The following is a 21,955-nucleotide window of genomic DNA, read 5'->3' on the forward strand; positions in this document are numbered from 1 at the left end:
TTATCAGAGGCTTTCTACTGGGGCCACATGGGGCTACTCAAGAGCACTGTTGTGGGGAGGGCTGCTCTTTGTCTGGGGGAACTTTGTCCTGCCTCTGCCCATTTGTTTTTTTAACATCTTTATTGGAGTATAATTGCTTTACAATGGTATGTTAGTTTCTGCTTTATAACAAAGTTATACATATACATATATCCCCATATCTCCTCCCGTCAGGTTGTTTGATTTTTGATGTTGAGTTGTATGAGTTCTTTCTATATTTTGGATATTAACCCCTTATGAGATATATCTTTGCAAATATCTTTTCCCATTCAGTAGGCAGCCGTTTCTTTCTTAAGGTATTATTTCTTTCTTAAATGTTTGGTAGAATTCAACAGTGAAGTCATCCTTAGGGGGAGAATTTTAAACTATGTACGTAGTTTAAAATCATATAGGAATATTCTACTTATTTATTTTTTATTTAGTGAGCTTTGGTAGTTTGTCTTTTAAGGAAATTTGTCCACTTGATCTAAATTATCAGATTTATTTATATAAATTCATTAATAAAATTTCCTTATTATGCTTTCAATGTCATTAAACTCTATAGTGATATTTCTCTTTCATTCAAGATACTGGTGTTTGATGTTGTCTCCAATTTCTGTTTTTTAATCATTCCAGCTAGAAATTCATTAATTTTATTGATCTTCTCAAATAGCCAGCTTTTGGTTTCTCTGCTGGTTTTCTGTTTTCTGCTTTATTCATTTGTATTCTCATTTCCCTCCTTCTGCTAGCTTTGGATTTAATATTCTCCCTTTTTTCTTTTTTTTTTTAACATCTTTATTGGGGTATAATTGCTTTACAATGGTGTGTTAGTTTCTGCTTTATAACAAAGTGAATCAGTTATACATATACATATGTTCCCATATCTCTTCCCTCTTGCGTCTCCCTCCCTCCCACCCTCCCTATCCCACCCCTCCAGGCGGTCAAAAAGCACCGAGCCGATATCCCTGTGCCATGCGGCTGCTTCCCACTAGCTATCTACCTTACTACGTTTGTTAGTGTGTCTATGTCCATAACTCTCTCTCGCCCTGTCACAGCTCACCCTTCCCCCTCCCCATATCCTCAAGTCCGTTCTCCAGTAGGTCTGTATTCCTGTCTTACCCCTAGGTTCTTCATGACATTTGTTTCCTTAAATTCCATATATATGTTAGCATACGGTATTTGTCTTTTTCTTTCTGACTTACTTCACTCTGTGTGACAGACTCTAGGTCTATCCACCTCGTTACAAATAGCTCAATTTTGTTTCTTTTTATGGCTGAGTAATATTCCATTGTATATATGTGCCACATCTTCTTTATCCATTCATCCAATGATGGGCACTTAGGTTGTTTCCATCTCTGGGCTATTGTAAATAGAGCTGCAATGAACATTTTGCTACATGACTCTTTTTGAATTCTGGTTTTCTCAGGGTGTATGCCCAGTAGTGGGATTGCTGGGTCGTATGGTAGATCTATTTTGAGTTTTTTAAGGAACCTCCATACTGTTCTCCATAGTGGCTGCACCAATTTACATTCCCACCAACAGTGCAAGAGGGTTCCCTTTTCTCCACACCCTCTCCAGCTTTTATTGTTTGTAGAGTTTTTGATGATGGCCATTCTGACTGGTGTGAGATGATATCTCATTGTAGTTTTGATTTGCATTTCTCTAATGATTAATGATGTTGAGCATTCTTTCATGTGTTTGTTGGCAGTCTGTATATCTTCTTTGGAGAAATGTCTATTTAAGTCTTCTGCCCATTTTTGGATTGGGTTGTTTGTTTTTTTTGATATTGAGCTGCATGAGCTGGTTGTAAATTTTGGAGATTAATCCTTTGTCAGTTGCTTCATTTGCAAATATTTTCTCCCATGCTCAGGGTTGTCTATTTGTCTTGTTTATGGTTTCCTTTGCTGTGCAAAAGCTTTGAAGTTTCATTAGGTCCCATTTTGTTTATTTTTATTTTTATTTCCATTTCTCTCAGAGGTGTGTCAAAAAGGATCTTGCTGTGATTTATGTCATAGAGTGTTCTGCCTATGTTCTTCTCTAAGAGCTTGATAGTGTCTGGCCTTACATTTAGGTCTTTAATCTGCTTTGAGTTTATTTTTGTGTGTGGTGTTACGGAGTGTTCTAGTTTCATACTTTTACATGTACCTGTCTAGTTTTCCCAGCACCACTTATTGAAGAGGCTGTCTTTTCTCCACTGTGTATTCTTGCCTCCTTTATCAAAGATAAGGTGGCCATATGTGCGTGGGTTTATCTCTGAGCTTTCTATCCTGTTCCATTGATCTATATTTCTGTTTTTGTGCCAGTACCAGACTGTCTTGATTACTATAGCTTTGTAGTATAGTCTGAAGTCAGGGAGCCGGATTCTTCCAGCTCCATTTTTTGTTCTCAAGATTGCTTTGACTGTTCGGGGTCTATTGTGTTTCCATACAAACTGTGATTTTTGTTCTAGTTCTGTGAAAAATGCCAGTGGTAGTTTGATAGGGATTGCATTAAATCTGTATATTGCTTTGGGTAGTAGAGTTGTTTTCACAATGTTGATTCTTCCAGTCCAAGAGCATGGTATATCTCTCCATCTATTTGTATCATCTTTAATTTCTTTCATCAGTGTCTTATAGTTTTCTGCATACAGGTCTTTTGTCTCCTTTGGCAGGTTAATTCCTAGATATTTTATTCTTTATGTTGCAATGGTAAATGGGAGTGTTTTCTTGATTTCACTTGCAGATTTTATTAGTATTTTATTTTCTTGATTTCACTTGCAGATATATATTAGTATATAGGAATGCCAGAGATTTCTGTGCATTACTTTTGTATCCTGCTACTTTACCAAATTCATTGATTAGCTCTAGTTGTTTTCTGGTAGCATCTTTAGGATTCTCTATGTATAGTATCATGTCATCTGCAAACAGTGACAGCTTTACTTCTTCTTTTCCAATTTGGATTCTTTTTATTTCCTTTTCTTCTCTGATTGCTGTGGCTAAAACTTCCAAAACTATGTTGAATAATAGTGGTGAGAGTGGACAACCTTGTGTTGTTCGTGATCTTAGTGGAAATGGTTTCAGTTTTTCACCATTGAGGATGATGTTAGCTGTGGGTTTGTCATATGTGGCCTTTATTATGTTGAGGAAAGTTCCCTCTATGCCTGCTTTCTGCCGGTTTTTTATCATAAATGGGTGTTGAATTTTGTCAAAAGCTTTCTGTGCATCGACTGAGATGATCATATGGTTTTTCTCCTTCCATTTGTTAATATGGTGTATCACATTGATTGATTTGTGTATATTGAAGAATCCTTGCATTCCTGGAATAAACCCCACTTGATCATGGTGTATGATCCTTTTAATGTGCTGTTGGATTCTGTTTGCTAGTATTTTGTTGAGGATTTTTGCGTCTATGTTCATCAGTGATATTGGCCTGTAGTTTTCTTTCTTTGTGGCATCTTTGTCTGGTTTTGGTATAAGGGTGATGGTGGCCTTGTAGAATGAGTTTGGGAGTGTTCCTCCCTCTGCTATATTTTGGAAGAGTTTGAGAAGGATAGGTGTTAGCTCTTATGTAAATGTTTCATAGAGTTCGCCTGTGAAGCCATCTGGTCCTAGGCTTTTGTGTGTTGGAAGATTTTTAATCACAGTGTCAATTTCAGTGCTTGTGATTGGTCTGTTCACATTTTCTATTTCTTCCTGATTCAGTCTTGGCAGGTTGTGCATTTCTAAGACTTTGTCCATTTCTTCCAGGTTGTCCATTTTATTGGCATAGAGTTGCTTGTAATAATCTCACGTGATCCTTTGTATTTCTGCAGTGTCAGTTGTTATTTCTCCGTTTTCATTTCCAACTCTGTTGATTTGAGTCTTCTCCCTTTTTTTCTTGATGAGTCTGGCTAATGGTTTATCAATTTTTTTTATCTTCTCAAAGAACCAGCTTTTTGTTTTATTGATCTTTGCTATCATTTCCTTCATTTATTTCTGACCTTCATGATTTCTTTCCTTCTGCTAACTTTGGGGTTTTTTTGTTCTTCTTTCTCTAATTGCTTTAGGTGCAAGGTTAGGTTGTTTATTTGAGATGTTGCCTGTTTCTTAAGGTAGTATTGTATTGCTATAAACTTCCCTCTTAGAACTGCTTTTGCTGCATCCCATAGGTTTTGGGTCATCGTGTCTCCATTGTCATTTGTTTCTAGGTATTTTTTGATTTCCTCTGTGATTTCCTCAGTGATCATTTGGTTATTAAGTAGTGTATTGTTTAGCCTCCATGTGCTTGTATTTTTTACACATCTTTTCCTGTAATTAATACCTAGTCTCATAGCATTGTGCTAGGAAAAGATACTTGATACGATTTCAATTTTCTTAAATTTACCAAGGCTTGATTTGTGACCCCCGATATGATCTATCTTGGAGAATGTTTCATGAGCACTTGAGAAGAATGTGTGTTTTGTTGTTTGTGGATTGAATGTCCTATAAATATCAGTTAAGTCCATCTTGTTTAATGGATTATTTAAAGCTTGTGTTTCCTTATTTATTTTCATTTTGGATGATCTGTCCATTGGTGAAAGTGGGTTGTTAAAGTCCTTTACTATGATTGTGTTACTGTCGATTTCCTCCTTTATGGCTGTAAGTATTTGCCTTATGTATTGAGGTGCTCCTATGTTGGGTGCATAAATATTTACAATTGTTATATCTTCTTCTTGGATTGATCCCTTGATCATTATGTAGTGTCCTTCTTTGTCTCTTATAATAGTCTTTATTTTAAAGTCTATTTTGTTTGATGTGAGATGCTACTCCAGCTTTCTTTGATTTCCATTTGCATGGAATATCTTTTTCCATCCCCTCACTTTCAGTCTGTATGTGTCCCTAGGTCTAAACTGCGTCTCCTGTATACAGCATATATACAGGTGTTGTTTTTGTATCCATTCAGCGAGTCTGTGTCTTTTGGTTGGAGCATTTAATCCATTTACATTTAAGGTAATTATCAATATGTATGTTCCTATTCCCATATTCTTTTTTTTTTTTTTGCGGTAAATGGGCCTCTCACTGTTGTGGCCTCTCCCGTTGCGGAGCACAGGCTCCGGACCCGCAGGCACTCAGTGGCCATGGCTCACGGGTCCAGCCACTCCGCGGTGTGTGGGAGCTTCCCAGACTGGGGCACGAACCCATGTCCCCTGCATCGGCAGCCGGACTCTCAACCACTGCGCCACCAGGGAAGCCCCTATTCCCATATTCTTAATTATTTTGGGTTTGTTTTTGTAGGTGTTTTCCTTCTCTTGTGTTTCCTGCCTATAGAAGTCCCTGTACCATTGTTGTAAAGCTGGTTTGGTGGTGCTGAACTCTCTCAGCTTTTGCTTGTCTGTAAAGGTTTTAATTTCTCCATCAAATCTGAATGAGTTATTTGCTGTGTAGAATAATCTTGGTTGTAGGTTTTTCTCCTTCATGACTTTAAATACGTCCTGCCACTCCCTTCTGGGTTGCAGAGTTTTTGGTGAAAGATCAGCTGTTGACCTATGGGGATTCCCTTGTGTGTTATTTGTTGTTTTTCCCTTGCTGCTTTTAATATGTTTTCTTTGTATTTAATTTTTGATAGTTTGATCAATGTGTTTTGGCATGTTTCTCTTTGGATTATCCTGTATGGGACTCTCTGTGCTTCCTGGACTTGATTACCTATTTCCTTTCCCATATTAGGAAAGTTTTCAACTATAATCTCTTCAAACATTTTCTCAGTCCCTTTCTTTTTCTCTTCTTCTTCTGGGACCCCTATAATTTTAATGTTGGTGCATTTAATGTTGTCCCAGCGGTCTCTGAGACTGTCCTCAATTCTTTTCAGTCTTTTTTCTTTATTTTGCTCTGCAGTAGTTATTTCCACTATTTTATCTTCCAGGTCACTTATCCGTTCTTCTGCCTCAGTTATTCTGCTATTGTTCCCTTCTAGAGAATTTTTAATTTCATTTATTATGTTGTTCATCATTGTTTGTTTGCTCTTTAGTTTTTCTTCGTCCTTGTTAAATGTTTCTTGTATTTTGTCTATTCTATTTCCAAGATTTTGGATCATCTTTACTGTCATTTTTCTGAATTCTTTTTCAGGTAGACTGCCTATTTCCTCTTCATTTATTAGGTGTGGTAGGTGTTTACCTTGCTCCTTCATCTGCTGTGTGTTGTTCTGTCTTCTCATTTTGCTTTACTTACTGTGTTTGGGGTCTCGTTTTCGCAGGCTACAGGTTCGTAGTTCCTGTTATTTTTGGTGTCTGTCCTCAGTGGCTAAGGTTGGTTCAATGGGTTGTGTAGGCTTCCTGGTGGAGGGGACTAGTGCCTGTTTTGTGGTGGATGAGGCTGGATCTTGTCTTTCTGGTGGGCAGGTCCATGTCTGGTGGTGTGTTTTGCGGTGTCCGTGGACTTATTATGATTTTCGGCAGTCTCTCTGCTATTGGATGGGGCTGTGTTCCTGGTTGCTAGTTGTTTGGCATAGGGTGTCCAGCACTGTAGCTTGCTGGTTGGTGATTGAAGCTGGGTATTGGCGTTGAGATGGAGATCTCTGGGAGATTTTCACCATTTGATATTACGTGGAGCTGGGAGGTCTCTCGTGGACCAGTGTCCTGTAGTTGGCTCTGCCACCTCAGAGGCACAGCACTGACTCCTGGCTGGAGCTCCAAGAGCCTTTCATCTACACGGCTCAGAATAAAAGGGAGAAAAAATAGAAAGAAAGAAAGAAAGAGTATAAAATAAAATAAAGTTATTAAAATAAAAAATAATTATTAAGAAAAAAATTTTTTAAGTAAAAAAAAATGGACGGACAGAACCGTAGGACAAATGGTGAAAGCAAAGCTATACAGACAAAATCACACACAGAAGCTTACACACTCAGAAAGAGAAAAAGGGGAAAAAATAATATATCTTTGCTCCCAAAGTCCACCTCCTCAATTTGGCATGATTCCTTGACTATTCAGGTATTCCACAGATGCAGGGTACATGAAGTTGACTGTGGAGATGTCATCCACTGCACCTGAGGCTGCTGGGAGAGATTTCCCTTTCTCTTCTTTGTTCGCACAGGTCCTGGGGTTCAGCTTTGGATTTGGCCCTGCCTCTGCGTGTAGGTCTCCTGAGAGCATCTGTTCCCAGCCCCGACAGGACAGGCTGATTCGGGGGCTCTGGCTCACTCAGGCCGGAGGCAGGGATGGGTACGGTTGCGGCGCGAGCCTGTGGAGGCAGAGGCCAGCTGGACTTTGCAACAGCCTCAGGTGCACCGTGCGTTCTTCCGGGGGAGTTGTCCCTGGCTCACGGGACTCTGGCAGTGGCGGGCTGCACAGGCTCCCGGGAGGGGAGGTGGGGATAGTGACCTGTGCTTGCACACAGGCTTCTTGGTGGCCGCAGCAGCACCCTTAGTGTCCCATGCCCGTCTCTGGGGTCTGCGCCGATAGCCGCCGCTCGCGCCCGTCTGTGGAGCTCCTTTAAGCAGCGCTCTTAAACCCCTCTCCTAGCGCACCAGGAAACAAACAGGTAAGAAAAAGTCTCTTGCCTCTTCGGCAGCTCCAGACCTTTTCCCGGACTCCCTTCCAGCTAGCAGTGGCGCACTAGCCCCCGTCAGGCTCTGTTTACGCCCCCAACCCCAGTCCTCTCTGTGGTATCCAACCTCCGAAGCCCGAGCCTCAGCTCCCAGCCCCGCCCGCCCCGGCGGGAGAGCAGACAAGCCTCTCGGGCTGGTGAGTGCTGTTCGGCCCTGATCCTCTGTGCGGGAATCTCTCCGTTTTGCCCTCCACACCCGTGTTGCTGTGCTCTCCTCCGCGACTCCGAAGCTTTCCCACTCTGCCACCCGCAGTCTCTGCCCACGAAGGGGCTTCCTAGTGTGTGGAAACCTTTCCTCCTTCACGGCTCCCTCCCACTGATGCAGGTCCCGTCCCTATTCTTTTGTCTCTGTTTATTTTTGTTTCTTTTGACCTACCCAGGTACGTGGGGGAGTTTCTTGCCTTTGGGAGGTCTTAGGTCTTCTGCCAGCATTCAGTAAGGTGTTCTGTAGGAGTTGTTCCACATGTAGATGTATTTCTTTTGTATCTGTGGAGAGGAAGGTGATCTCCACGTCTTACTCTTCTGCCATCTTGAAGCTGCCTCCTTTTCCTATTTTTGATCGGATTAATTTTTGGTTTCCATTTTTCTCCATTATTATATTTTCATTATAAAAATTGTCTTAGCGATTGCTTGAGAGTTAGTAATATACATCTTTAATGTAGCAAAGTCTCTATTCAAATAATATTTTACCATTTCAAATATAGTATAAACTGTATACTTTCATTCCTCCCTCCCAACCTTTGTGCTATTTCTGTCACACCTTTTACTTGAACATATGTTACAAACCTCACAATATGTTATTATTTTTGCTGTATAGCCATTTATCTTTTAAGGAGATTTAAACATTTTAAATGTTTTACCTTTAATGTCTTTTACATTACCCTCATTTTTACCATATGTGGCACTCTTCATTTCTTAGTGTAGATTCATATTTCCATTTGTGTCATATTTGTTCTTGGTGAAGAATTTCTTTTAACATTTCTTGTAGTCCGTATCTGACGGAAATGAATTATCTCAGCTTTTATTTATCAGAAAAAGCCTCTATTTCACCTTCTTTTTAAATATGTTTTCTCTGGCTTTAGAATATTGGATTGACTTTTTTTTCTTTCAGAACTTTAGAGATGTTGGTCTGTAGTGGTTTAGCCTGGATAGTTTCTGCAAAGAAGTTGCTAGTCTTTGGTTTTTCTGTATTTTTTTTCTCATATAGATTTTATTCTAGCCTCCCTCAGTGGCAGTACTCCTTTGCCTGGGGCTGTGAGCCGGAAGGTGTTCGTTCTGTCTCTGCTCCAGCTCTAGACTGCTATTAGTGGTTACTTGGTGGAAACTTGAGGCAGTCAGCCTCCCCCAGAGACATGAGATATTTGCCTGGGCCCTAGAGCAGGACATCATTCTTTCTTAGTGACCAGTTTTTTTCAGTTTGTTTTCTGGTGTGTGTTATATAGCAGTACATTAACACATGTAATTTAGAAATTAATGTGTGTATGTAGGGGGTGTATTATGTTCAACAGTTTTACTGATCAGAGTGTATAGTCAGAATTGTTTGGAAGCTGCTGCTTTAGAGGGTCAGAACTAAGAACTCTGACAGATTTAAAGTGGAATTTGCCACTTGATATTTGATTTCATGACAACACAATTTGGATGGTTCACTTTATTTTAGTGGGTAATCTCATTTATAAGCGTAGAATGTTTTACAATGCACATTTTATTTAAAATATTTAAATATTAAATAAAAATTTAAAAACATTAATTAGATTTATATGCTTAAAAGGTGAAGCAGTCTTTGTGAACTCTTTTGTATTTTAAAATCCTTTCTTTTTTATAAATGAAGATCTCCGTATTCTTTTTTAGGACTGTGAGGACATGGGAAGTTGAAAATCCAAAGAAGCAAAAAAGTGTGTTTAAACCACGGACAATGCAGGGTAAAAAAGTAATTCCCACCACTTGTACATATAGTAGAGATGGAAACCTCATAGCAGCTGCCTGCCAGAATGGAAGCATACAGATCTGGGACCGAAATTTGACTGTAAGTTAAGGACATTTAAGTCCTCTTTTCTTAGAAGAAAACCACCTTACAAAGCCAAACATCATGTTAAAATATTATGAAGGTCAATTTCCTGAGTTTAGCTCTAATTTAAACTTCAGTGTTAGTTGATAAAACATTGGGACTTTTGCAGTAAACAGCATTTTAGCAAACATTCCAGCTCAGTATTTTCCAATGTATATTAGATTTTGTTTTTAAAATAAGCTAAATCTTTTGGTATAAAATTTAAAAAGCATAATGCAGTTTATTATACGACATCTCAGTATACTTGATTTTGAAAGTGAAGGATTTGACAGTAATATAAAACAAGACTAGGCAGAGCACTAGAAAATACCCTTTAAAAGATTTGAGAAAACCATGAAATAGCAAGGACAATCCATCAGTTGTTACGCAATTATTTCTTTAGTAATTTAAATAATATTTTGTTTTGACATTCTGTGACATTCCATTTGAATAGGTTTCAGATTTTTTTTCTTTTCAGTTTTTGGTTATTAGAATAAATAAACTTTGGAATTGGAAGGGATCATAGAATTCTTTAACCACAGAAATAATGAATAAGATAATGAATAGCCTTTGGCTAATTTTGTGAATTACCATAAGCTTTGAAAAGGGTTTTGTTGTATGCATAGATGGTAAAACAAGAATTTTTAAGTGGAATGATTCTAGATTACCAAAGTTAAAATGAAAATCTACACTAATGTTATAATACAAATTGGTTATCTTATTTTTTTTATAATTAAAAAAAATTTATTTTATTTACTTATTTTTGACTGCATTGGGTCTTTGTTGCTGCTCACAGGCTTTCTCTAGTTGCGGCGAGCGGGGGCTACTCTTCGTTGCGGTGGCTTCTCATGTTGTGGAGCACGGGCTCTAGGTGCGCAGGCTTCAGTAGTTGTGGCACACGGGCTGAGCAGTTGTGGCTCACAGGCTCTAGAGCACAGGCTCAGTAGTTGTGGTGCACGGGCTTAGTTGCTCCACAGCATGTGGGATCTTCCTGGACCAGGGCTCGAACCTGTGTCCCCTGCCTTGGCAGGCAGATTCTTAACCACTGAGCCACCAGGGAAGCCCCAGTTATTTTAATAAAAGGTGATGATCAAAGTTTTAATTTAATAAATATTAAGTACACACTATATGCAGGCACTATTCTGGGCACTGCAAATACTGTAGATTATCCAAAATTTCTGCCTTCATAGAGTTTACATTCTTGTTCTTTTTAACAATTATAAAAATAATTTTCTTTCAAATAAAATTGCCTATCAAACACTTACATTTTGAAAGGGGCCCCAGGAAACCTAGTTGTCTTTTCAGGCAGATGAGTTAAAGTCAGTTTTCTTGGAATAAGGTAAAAAATAGTGATAGGAAAAAGGAGTCCATGTTGAGATTGCTGGAAATATCTTTGGCATTTTCTGTTTGTCGGATCTTTTTATTTCTGTTTTCATCTCCACTATAAACCCCATAATGCTTCATAACAGCTCAGAGATTTAAAAAATCCTTTGAATTGTAAACTGAGTTTTAACAAAGCAATAAATTTTTTAGTTCCTAGCTTTCATCGTCTCTGGGTGCTGTTGATTTAAACATAGAAATTCTAAAACATGAAGTTTTCTTATCTAGCTTTAATAGTGATGTGTTTGGTATATATATATATATATATATATATATATTTATGTATATATATGCGTTTTCTTAGAAACCATATATTTTCATAAAGTTCAGTATAGTTTTTAGAGATGGGTCTTGCACATCTCTTGAAATAATTAGTATATCTCCTATTTCCCATTTTGTAGAAACCAAAGCTATTTGAATGCCAGTTCCCCACCCCAAATCTTTTAAGCCATTCTTCTAATCACAGACTTTGATTCTGTTTATTTAATAATACATGAATGTAAAGCTAATTATACCACATCCTATTCATCGTATTTCATTCATAGTTTTAAACCTGCATGTGTGTGTGTGTCACCTGAAGGCAAATCAAATTGAGAGGAAAAAACTTGCTAGCAGGAAACACAGTTTGATTAAAAAAACAGCTTAAAAAATGTTTTTAACTATTACTTTAGCAATAGTAAGTCATCTGCAGGGAAACACTAAAGCTGAGATAAGAAACCCTAATAACAATGTTTTTTTTCCACACAGTAGCCAAAGAATTACATGGCAGATAATGGATAATACATATTTTGTGACAATTAAGTAAAGCTATCACAATTGCCATGTTTAATCATAGAATTTTCATTAGACCAATTGAACTTCAGCAAATTAAATGAAATGTATTTCTTTTCTTAGAAGTAAAGTGTCTATCAGTGATAAATTCCTGTGTTCTCAAGACCTACCTTTATTCTAGAATTATGCTGGCTAGTATAGTAGCCCCTAGCCACATCTGACTATTTCAATTTAAAATAATTAAAATAAAATATAAAAAGAAACGAAATTGAGTTATTTGTAGTGAGGTGGATGGACCTAGAGTCTGTCATACAGAGTGAAGTAAGTCAGAAAGAGAAAAACAAATACCGTATGCCAACACATATATATGGAATCTAAGAAAAAAAAAAAAAAAGAAGGTCATGGAGAATCTAGGGGCAAGATAGGAATAAAGACATGGACTACTATAAAGACTAAAATAAAGACTACTATAAAGACTAAAATAAAGACTAAAGACTACTAGAGCGTGGACTTGAGGATATGGGGAGGGGGAAGGGTAAGCTGTGACAAAGTGAGAGAGTGGCATGGACATATATACACTACCAAACATAAAATAGCTAGCTAGTGGGAAGTAGCCGCATAGCACAGGGAGATCAGCTAGGTGGTTTGTGACCACCTAGAGGGGTGGGTTAGGACGGGTGGGAGGGAGGGAGACAGACGCAGGAGGGAAGAGATATGGGAACATATGTATATGTATAACTGATTCACTTTGTTATAAAGCAGAAACTAACACACCATTGTAAAGCAATTATACTCCAATAAAGATGTTTAAAAAAATAAAATAAAATATAATTAAAATTTCAGTTCCTCGGTCAAACTAGCTACTTATTGGACAGCACAGATAGAGAACATTCTCATCATTGCAGAAGGTTCTGTTGGACATTGCTGCTCGAGGAGTGTTTGTTTGCCCAGCATCCCTCTCAGTCATATGATGCTGGGCTGTCCTTAAATTTGAGAGGAAGCCCAGTTCAGAGGAGCTTCTACAGGTCTGCGCTGCCTTCCTGCTCCCTCATTCCCCATTCAGCAGCACTTATGTGAACAACAGCGAGGAGGCCACTGCTTGGTTGGAGTAAAGTGAGGGAGGTGCAGAATATGGGCAGATGACGTTGGAGAGGTAACAGCATGCCCCCTGACTCAGGGCCTTTGCATATGCATAACCCTTCAGCCTCCAACATTCTTCTCTTAGGTGTTCCCATGGCTTTTCCCCCTCACCACTTTTAGTACTTTGCTCTGATTTTCGCTTCTCAGCAAGACCTTCCGTGACTCCACACTATGTACAATTGCAACCTTCATCCCACCAGTGGCACTCTCTGTCCCTCTTATTTTCTTCCATAGGGCTGATCATCTTCTGATATACTATACTATATATTTTACTTGTTTATTGAATTGTCAGTTTATTTCTAAGAAGTCATTAAAAAATAGTAGCATAAAGTACTATCCTTGTTATATGAAAGCATAATGAGATAGAGATATGAGAGAGAGAGAGGGAGAGAGGGAGATACTGATGTTATTTTTCATGTATCCTTAATGATGTAGAAACATAATCTGTGTTAACATAGATAGATTTTCGAAAACTGTTTTCATATCTCTCTCACATATAATTTCTGGCTTTTAAAATATTCCAGCTTGTATAGTCTTATGAATACCCAATGACTACATCTGTTCAAATAAAAACACCTACTGAATTCTTTGGACATATTTTGCTCAAAGCAGCATTAGTGCTCTTTATATCTATCAGGAGTCTACAGTATGCTAGACTCTTTACTAAAAGAACATGCTGTACTTCCTTGTACTGCAGTCACTCTTTGTCGACTAAGATTTTGGCAGGAAAATGAGGACCCATCGTCTTCATGGAGTTTTGCTTTCCCTAGATCCAGGTGATGGAAGGGAATAATATTTGAAGTTTGACTTGGCAATAGGGTACCACCAGCAACTTGACCCACTCTCCACCTGACTGCCTCCTGCTGCTCCTTTGGCCTGCAACCCCAGCCCAGATTTGGAACATGAGCACACGCTACAACCCCTTACCAGGAAAGCCTCAAGCCTGTGAGACACTGCAGAGACATTTCTCTAGCTCAGAGGTTAATCAGTGCCCACATTCTCTCAGGCATACTAGAGAATGGTTGGTATGGTTCAGAGAAAGCTGGGGCAAGAACTAGTAATCACACCAGGAGATAAGCTTCTGGGCAGATAAGCCCCTGGTGAATAAGAGAACAGGTATGAAGGAGAAAGAATACAGAAAATAAAATCACCAGTAGTAGCTTGCATCCAGTGTTCCACAAATCTTTAAATGTCTCCAGTCACCTTCAGATAACCCAAGTTAAGATTAGGTTGATTTATGGCCTTCTACATCTTTCCCTTTATTTGTGTGTGTGTGTGTGTGTGTGTGCGCGCGCGCGCGTGTGTGTGTGTGTGTATATATACACACACGCACACACACACACACATATATATATACATATACGCACAGACACAGAGTAAAATGTTTTGTTTTTATAATGGAGAATTTACAATTTGCTTTTTTTATTTGAGACTGTAACATGGACAGCCTTGTAATAATAGATATAGTTCTAATTGGCTTTTTCAAAATTTCTTTATTTAAATGGAATCATAATTTTACAAACATGAAATACGCACTTTAAAAAAATTATTACTATTTTATTAATTGCCTCTACTCTTCTTATCCTATCTCTAACTCATGATGCTTGTAAATTACCTGGTATGTGTCTTTCTGTACTTTTCTCCATAGCTCTATGTCTGTCCATATATCTAGCTATCTACCTAGATCAGGAACACTTCACCTGGTGGTAGTTTTGAGAACCTACTGTCTCACCGAGAATGAGACAAATGACAAAAGGTGTCTTTTCCCTTCTTTTTGCAAAGACCGATCACACTTAACAATAATTCTCAGCTTTCACCCAGTATTAGTTATTTAAGTTAAAGCAGTGAAATATTGACTGTTGGGGGGAGAGAAGTACATTATAGAGGAAAAAATGATATTTTTAAACAATTTTTTAAAATCAAGTGATTTATAAAATGGTTCTAATACCTTCCTTTGAGGAAAAAAATGGTGTGTCTCTGTAAAAAATATAAAGAGTCATGTTAAAAATTCAAATATAGATTTCTGTCTTTTCATTAGGCCTAATACTTGGAGTTTAGAAAATATATATGGGTAGCTAAAAGTCTACTACATAGTTCTATACATTTTTTGTAAATGACACCTGAGACGTACAATTACATTGTACATTACTTGGGGCTTTCATTCCATCAGTCCTGAGTTTCCTAAGCTCTCTACACACTCATTTTCCTTATTCATGAAATGAGGGCATGATCCCCACCTTGTCTGGTTATTTTGAGGATTATATTTGGTAATATATTTAAAGCACCCAGAACAGGACTGGCACATAGCAGGTTTTTTTTTTTTTTTTTTTTTTTGCGGTACGTGGGCCTCTCACTGTTGTGACCTCTCCCGTTGCGGAGCACAGGCTCCAGACGCGCAGGCTCAGCGGCCATGGCTTACGGGCCCAGCCGCTCCGTGGCATGTGGGATCCTCCCGGACCGGGGCACAAACCCGCGTCCCCTGCATCGGCAGGCGGACTCTCAACCACTGCGCCACCAGGGAAGCCCACATAGCAGGTTTTAATAACTGTTGGTCTTCTTCCTCTTTTCTTTTTAGCTCCTAGGCGATATACAGTTTTTATAGAATGTTGAAGTTAGATCTCAGGATGCTATTTAATTATGGCTGTGAAAGTGTCATGAATTTGAGTGTGACAGATGCTTTGGAGGCTAAAAGTATGACTTAGGAAGATAAGAATGTAGATCCCTGCTAGAGCCAGTCATTCAACGTATGGAAATACAACCATCGTCAATAAAGAAGATCTTTATATATCCATTGGTTAGTGTGCCTCAGTAGATATGAATTATAATTATGTTTTAAATAAACATTCAAGAGAAAACATATGCATACAACTTTTATTCTATAGAGTTTTTAACATGTGTATTTTTCAAAGCTCATTTTTCAAAAAAATATGTCATCGATTCAAAACACAAATAAACCATCAAAACTGTGTGAAATTACTTGCAGGCCCTGAAGTTAAGTTCTAATTTGTCAGTTATTTTAATGAAAGCTTTAAAGTTTTATTTATAATGCTCTTGTAAAATGTCACATATTTTTGGAAGCAACATTTGTAAAAATGGGAATATACTGGTTTCGAAAAAATCAGGTTAAAACTTTTTCTTTTAAATGTAGATGATTGTTATCCTTGTCTTTTCTTGTTTGTTTTGGCCACACACGTGGGATCTTAGTTCCCTGACCAGGGATTAAACCCATGCCCCCTGCATTGGAAGCATGGAGTCTTAACCCCTGGACTGCCAGGGAAGTCCCTGTTATCCTTGTTTTTTGAGGGCAGGAAAAATAATTGAATTTAAGACTTCCAGTTAAATATGGTAAGTTAAACACATTCATTCAGTTCTGTTCCCTCCTGAAACACCACTAAAATGACAGAAAAGGCATTTTTAAAGCATAAATCCATACAGACAAAGAGAATTAGAGAGGAGATGACAGCAGAATAGAGAAGTCAATACACTTTTGGAAGCTAGAAACTGGGTAATTGACTTAAAGTATTTTAAGTACCTTACATGTAATATTTTATTTAATCCTTACAACAATTCTATGATAGAAGTAGTTACTATCATTATTTTACAGGTGAGGAAACCAAGACAAAAAGAAGTTGTGTTGCCTGCCCAAAATTACAGTTAGTAAGTGGCAGAACTGGGATCCAGTCCTAGGCAGTCTGGTGCAAGCGTTTACACAGGGCGTCAGCAAACTATGGCCCATGTGCCAAATCTAGCCCACCACCTGTTTTTGTATGACCTGCAAGCTAAGAATGGTTTTTACATTTTTAAGTGATTCTATTGTTTTCCTGTGGTTGCTGTAACAAATTTGCCAAAAACTTAGTGGCTAAAACAACACAGGCTTCTTATACTCATGTAGCTTAAAAGTCTCATTGAACTAAATATCAGGGTGTTGGCAGGACTGTTTTCTCCTTTGGAGGCTTCAGGGGAGAATCCATTTCCTTGCCCTTTCCATTTTCTAGAAGCTGCCCACGTTCCTTGGCTCCATAGCCCCCTTCCTCCATCTTCAAGGCCAGCAACAGTGAGTTGAGTCCTTTTCACTTTGCAAAACCATGACCTTCTCTTCCGCTTCCGCCTTCCACTTTTAAAGACCCTTGTGCTTACATTGTGTCTACTCGAATAATTGCCCTATTTTAAGATCAGGTGATTATCAATGTTAATTCAGTTTGAAATCTTAATTCCCCTTTGCCAGGTAAGGTAACATATTCATAGGTTCCAGGGATTAGGAGGTTAGAAATCTTTGAGGGGGCATTACTCTGCCTACCACAGTGGTTTATAAAAAAAATCAAAATAAGAAAAAATGTTTCATGATACACGAAAATGATGTGAAATTCAAATTTAAGTGTCCGTGATGAAGTTTAATTAGAACACCCTTGCTCATTCATTTTTGTATTATCTATAACTGCTTTTGCACTACAGTAGCAGAGTTGAGTAGTTACAACAGACTGTATGGCCCTCAAAGCCTAAAATATTTTACTCTCTGGCCCTTTACAGAAGAAGATTTTGACCCCTGACATAGTGTTTCTAATCACCTTTTAGTACCTTACTCTTATATATTAATGAACAGACAAGGATCACCAGATATTTGAAGAAATCCTCTAACAAGAAGTACAGAGACTAAAGCAATCTCAGAGGGGAGAGAGAGAGACAATGTAGGAAACAGAAGAATATTTCAAGACAAAAATTCTATATTTAATATTCTCAGAGAGGGAAGAGAATATTGCAGACACTAAACTAAAGCAGAATACTACAAAAATTTTTTGAACACTTAGAGTTAAAGAAAGAGCTCTTGGAAAATAAATACTTGGGGGAAAATCCATGGGAGTATTGAAAGAAATAGTCAAGGAAATCTCCTGGAAAATAGCATAAAGCACAGTGAGAAAGAAAAGATGGACTTAAGGGTCAATTCAGGGCCCAATATTTGACCAGAAAGTTTTAGAAAGAGAAAATGTAGAGGAGAGAGGATACAATTAGGTAAGAAATAATTACTACTGCCCTTCTCCCCCCCCCCCCACCACATTACCCCCAGAAGTCTCAGAACTGAAAAGATGTTTTTTCCAGGTAGGAATTGCTAATCAAGTGCTTAGCACAGTGAATGAAAAAGACATCAAGCCATACGTCATGAAATGTCAGGACACAGGGGTTATAGAGAAGATCCTAAACTCACAGAGAGAGAGAGAAATAGGAAACATGTAATAGAAGGATGTTGAGGCCATCTAATTTAGGATGTTGATAAAACAGTTGGTCAAGATGTGTGAGATCATGGACTCCTAGCCCAATATGGAAGGAAATGAAGAACAGGAGGGGCTGATACGTGGAGGGAAAGTAGAGAGATCACATCGTTCACTCCACAAAAGTGACTGAGCACCTTTTCTCGTCCAAGTACTATTCTAGGTTCTGGGGATACCACAGTGAACAAAACAGAGACCCCATCCAGTTTGCTTTCAAAGGCCCTGAAGGAGCTGGAAAATTGGTATTTTGAGGATTTTTCAGGAAACATGGTACAATCTCTTTTAGTGTTTTTAAGGATTTTTTAAAAAAGGCTTTCTAAGCACCAAATTCAGCTGTCTTTTTACAGTCTCTGTTCTCCTTATTGACAGTATCACTCTTTGAAACAACCTTTTCTCCTGCCAACTTCCCTCTTGCCCTCTGAACTGCAGGTAATGAGGCAATCTTGACACGTGTGACAATCACTACCTTCTTGTCCTTATTATTCTCAGCCTCCTTCGCTGGCTGTGTTTCCCACCGTCTCCATACTAGAGTAAAAGGACATCATCTTTCCTCGTCTCCTGTCAAGCAGATGAACTATTTTAAGTTCAGTTATCATTACTTGCAGTGACTGCTGACTGAATCTGTGGCTCTTAATTCCATCCTACACGTTCCTCTACACCCCGGAGGCGCATTCACTTGCCTGTGAAAGAACCCCGCCAGGATGTTAAGCTCAAAATACCAGGACACAACTCCTCATCTCCTTTAGAACTCACTCTTCCTTTTGACTTTGCTAGTTTTCTTAATTTATATTTCCGTTTAGAACTTCAGAATATTCTCTATCTCCTATAAATTCTATGTTTTAGTGTCCCTCACATCTGCCCCCTCAGTTTCATCTCTTTTGCCTTCACTCTACTTTCAACTTTCATCACCTCTCACCTCTGTTGTTGGTTATCCTTTCCCTTCTCTGTCCATCCTCTCTGTTTTGCTCAGCCCCAGTTTAAATCATGTTCAATACAATAATCACTGCTTCAGTGCTTACGACATATTGAGGATAGTTCACATTTCTGCAGACTGACACCTACAGCCTTTCAGTTTGTGTTTAACCTGTCTTTGAGTATCTCCTGCAACTTTCTCCATAAATAGAAAAACTTCTTTCTAAAATTGGATTAGGTTATACTCTGTTCTCTCCTCATCATCCTCTACTTTACTACTTTGCATGCCTGTCTCTATACTGACCACTCTTCCCTGTCTGTCTCTCCTGCAAGCCCCCCACTACTGGAGGAGATCTCACCCAGTGAAGAAGGCAAATCAGATACCATTCTCTCCATGATGCTGTTGCACAGTCGTGATGGTGTATTTATGGACTAGAAGATTATGTATCTAGGAGTGTAAATCCTGAAGACATTCAAATAACAGAATTAGGTCAAATGTTTAAAAAAAATTAATCTTCCACTTAAAAATCTCATCTTTTTAATAACATAGTTGCCATAGTTTAACCCATGGTGATGGTGAATTTCCCCAGGCTGCAGAAATGTCCAGTTATTGACCTAACATTGCCTCACGCTGTTGAATAGGGAATGGGTAATTCAAATAGTGAAATAAAGCAAGATTCTAGTGTCTACCTATTTCTTCAACCTCATCTTCTACCATTCTCCTTCATGCTCAGGAAACTCCAAGCTAGCTGGCCTCTTTCTGTTCTTCAAGTATTGTTAGGTCTTGTCCACCTTGTTGCCTTTGTACTTGTCATCCTTGCTGCCTATAGGCCTTTGCCATGGTTATTGGTCTGAGTGTGGCTGCTAACCTCTCATTCTGGCCTCCAGTGAAATGTCATCTCAAAGAGCCATCAAGCAATGTAGTAGCTGAGAATATAGATTTAGAAGACTGGTTCTAGAGCCAGACTAGACTACTGACTAGAGTAGTACTACTCTACTGGCTTTTTCCTGCTCCTGTTTCTCTGTCCCATTACTTTGTTTTATTGTCATTATAGCACTTAACACTGTGTAATTACTTTGTTTCATTTTTCATTTGCCTTCTCATTCATTTTGTCTCCCCCTAAGCTTCATAGGGTCAGGGACTTTTCGTCTTATTTGCTATTTCCCCGTGCCTAAGAACATGGTATAGAGTATGTGCTCCCAGTTAATGTTTGTTGAATAAATGGGTGAATGGATGCTATCAGAGAAACATAGGTTTTATCTTAGATTAATTTCATTTTCGGTCGCTGTTACTCTTGTTTTCAAATTTTAAATTACTGTTAATCGAGCTTCATTGTTATCACATGAATGTGTTGTTATAGGTTTGATTTAGCCTTCAATATGGAACGATGCTTATTTGCATCAATAGTATTTTTAGCCTTTTGTTTTCTAATAAATAGATTTTAAAGTGTATGATACTAATAATAGCTAATATTTATTGAACACTTACTTTGTGCCAGCTGCTGTTTTAAGTGCTTTATATATATGTTAATTCATTTGACCCTGAGGACAATATTGTGAGGTAAGTACTACCATTAACCAAATATTTTAGATGAGAAAACTAAAGCACCACAGAGAAAGGTTTAACAACTTGTCAAGGTCATGCAGCTAGTAAATTGTGGAGCCAGGCAGTCTGCACTAGAACCTTTACTCCTAATTGCTGTGTTGCACTGCTTTATGGTTCAAAAATGAATGATCCTGATGGAGATATTCTAAAACTAGATTGTGTTGATGGTTGCACAACTGTAAATTTACTAAAAATTATTGAATTGCACACTTAAAATGGGTGAATTTTATGGTATTAAGTTATGCTTTGATAAAGCTGTTTAAAAAGTAAATGATCCTTACTCTTATTGTTAAAATGGATTATAATCTTTTCAAAACTGTATCTACAGTAGAACTTTAAACCCTGTGTTCTCTTGCCACTGGAAATGGGAGTAGATGAAGTAGGTAAACTTTCATCCTGCCGAAGTTGACTAAGGACAAAAAAGTTTGTGTGTCACTGTCATGTGCTCTTTGCAGGAAAGGGTTTTTTTCTTCCTTGCCTGTGGATTCACTGGGATGCAAAGCATGTATAGGTATTTGTTGAATTAACTTTCAACGGTTTAATTTTCTGTACCCTCGGTATTTAAATTGTATCCAAAAGATCCTTGCTTTCATACTCTAATTTTGAAATATAGACCTTGTGCAGTATCCTGAAAAAGGCAAAACTTATGCACTATCTCAATGCATAGACATTAACATGTAGAAGGAAAAAATGTAACTGATGAAAATAATGTGCGAAAAAATTCTTAGGTTTAGTTACTGATCAAAGTTGCTCAGGGAAGCCTGAAGGAAAATTATAATTGAGTTAACATAGAATTTACTTACAAAGATTTGCAAGTATTTTTAAAGCATTTTAACTTGTGAGTAAAAACAGAAGAATCTTCCCCTGAATGTGATAGAAGAAAACTTACATGAATATTTATGGGTGTGTGTTGATATTTAGAAAAAAAAAGGAAATCAGTCATGAACCAAAACCCTCCAGTTTAAAATATAACACTGTTGTTACTGAGTCAAATGTATACACATCATAACTAAGCAGTTAGTATAATCTTATATTTTCATTATATTGAATAAATAGACCAGAGGGGCTATGTAGATTCGAGAGTGATGTAATTTTTGTCACTACTTGGTAACTTGTAGGTAGCCAAAATAGTAAAGTGGAAGTAATTATGAAATGTCTGTAAAAAAGATAAGACAATTTTATCTGCATTTTTGTAATCATGATTGGAGACAGTCATTTTGTAACTCTGTTAATTTTGTTAGACATGTATCTAAAACATAGCTCATAATTTCCTCTGAAAACTTGG

General features: G+C 38.0%; 1 protein-coding gene across 4 annotated transcripts in view; it reads left to right on the forward strand.

The window, feature by feature from the left end:
- Positions 1-21,955, forward strand: part of WDR70 (WD repeat domain 70) — a 310,099-nt gene that overhangs the window by 191,179 nt on the left and 96,965 nt on the right. For all 4 annotated transcript variants that reach the window (XM_065873371.1, XM_065873369.1, XM_065873370.1 and 1 more), the window contains one exon: positions 9,402-9,576. In XM_065873371.1, the coding sequence (XP_065729443.1) occupies positions 9,402-9,576 (175 nt within the window). The remainder of the gene's footprint in view (positions 1-9,401; positions 9,577-21,955) is intronic.

Source organism: Phocoena phocoena, chromosome 3 (genome assembly GCF_963924675.1).
Source record: "Phocoena phocoena chromosome 3, mPhoPho1.1, whole genome shotgun sequence".
NCBI classification, from domain to species: Eukaryota; Metazoa; Chordata; class Mammalia; order Artiodactyla; family Phocoenidae; genus Phocoena; species Phocoena phocoena.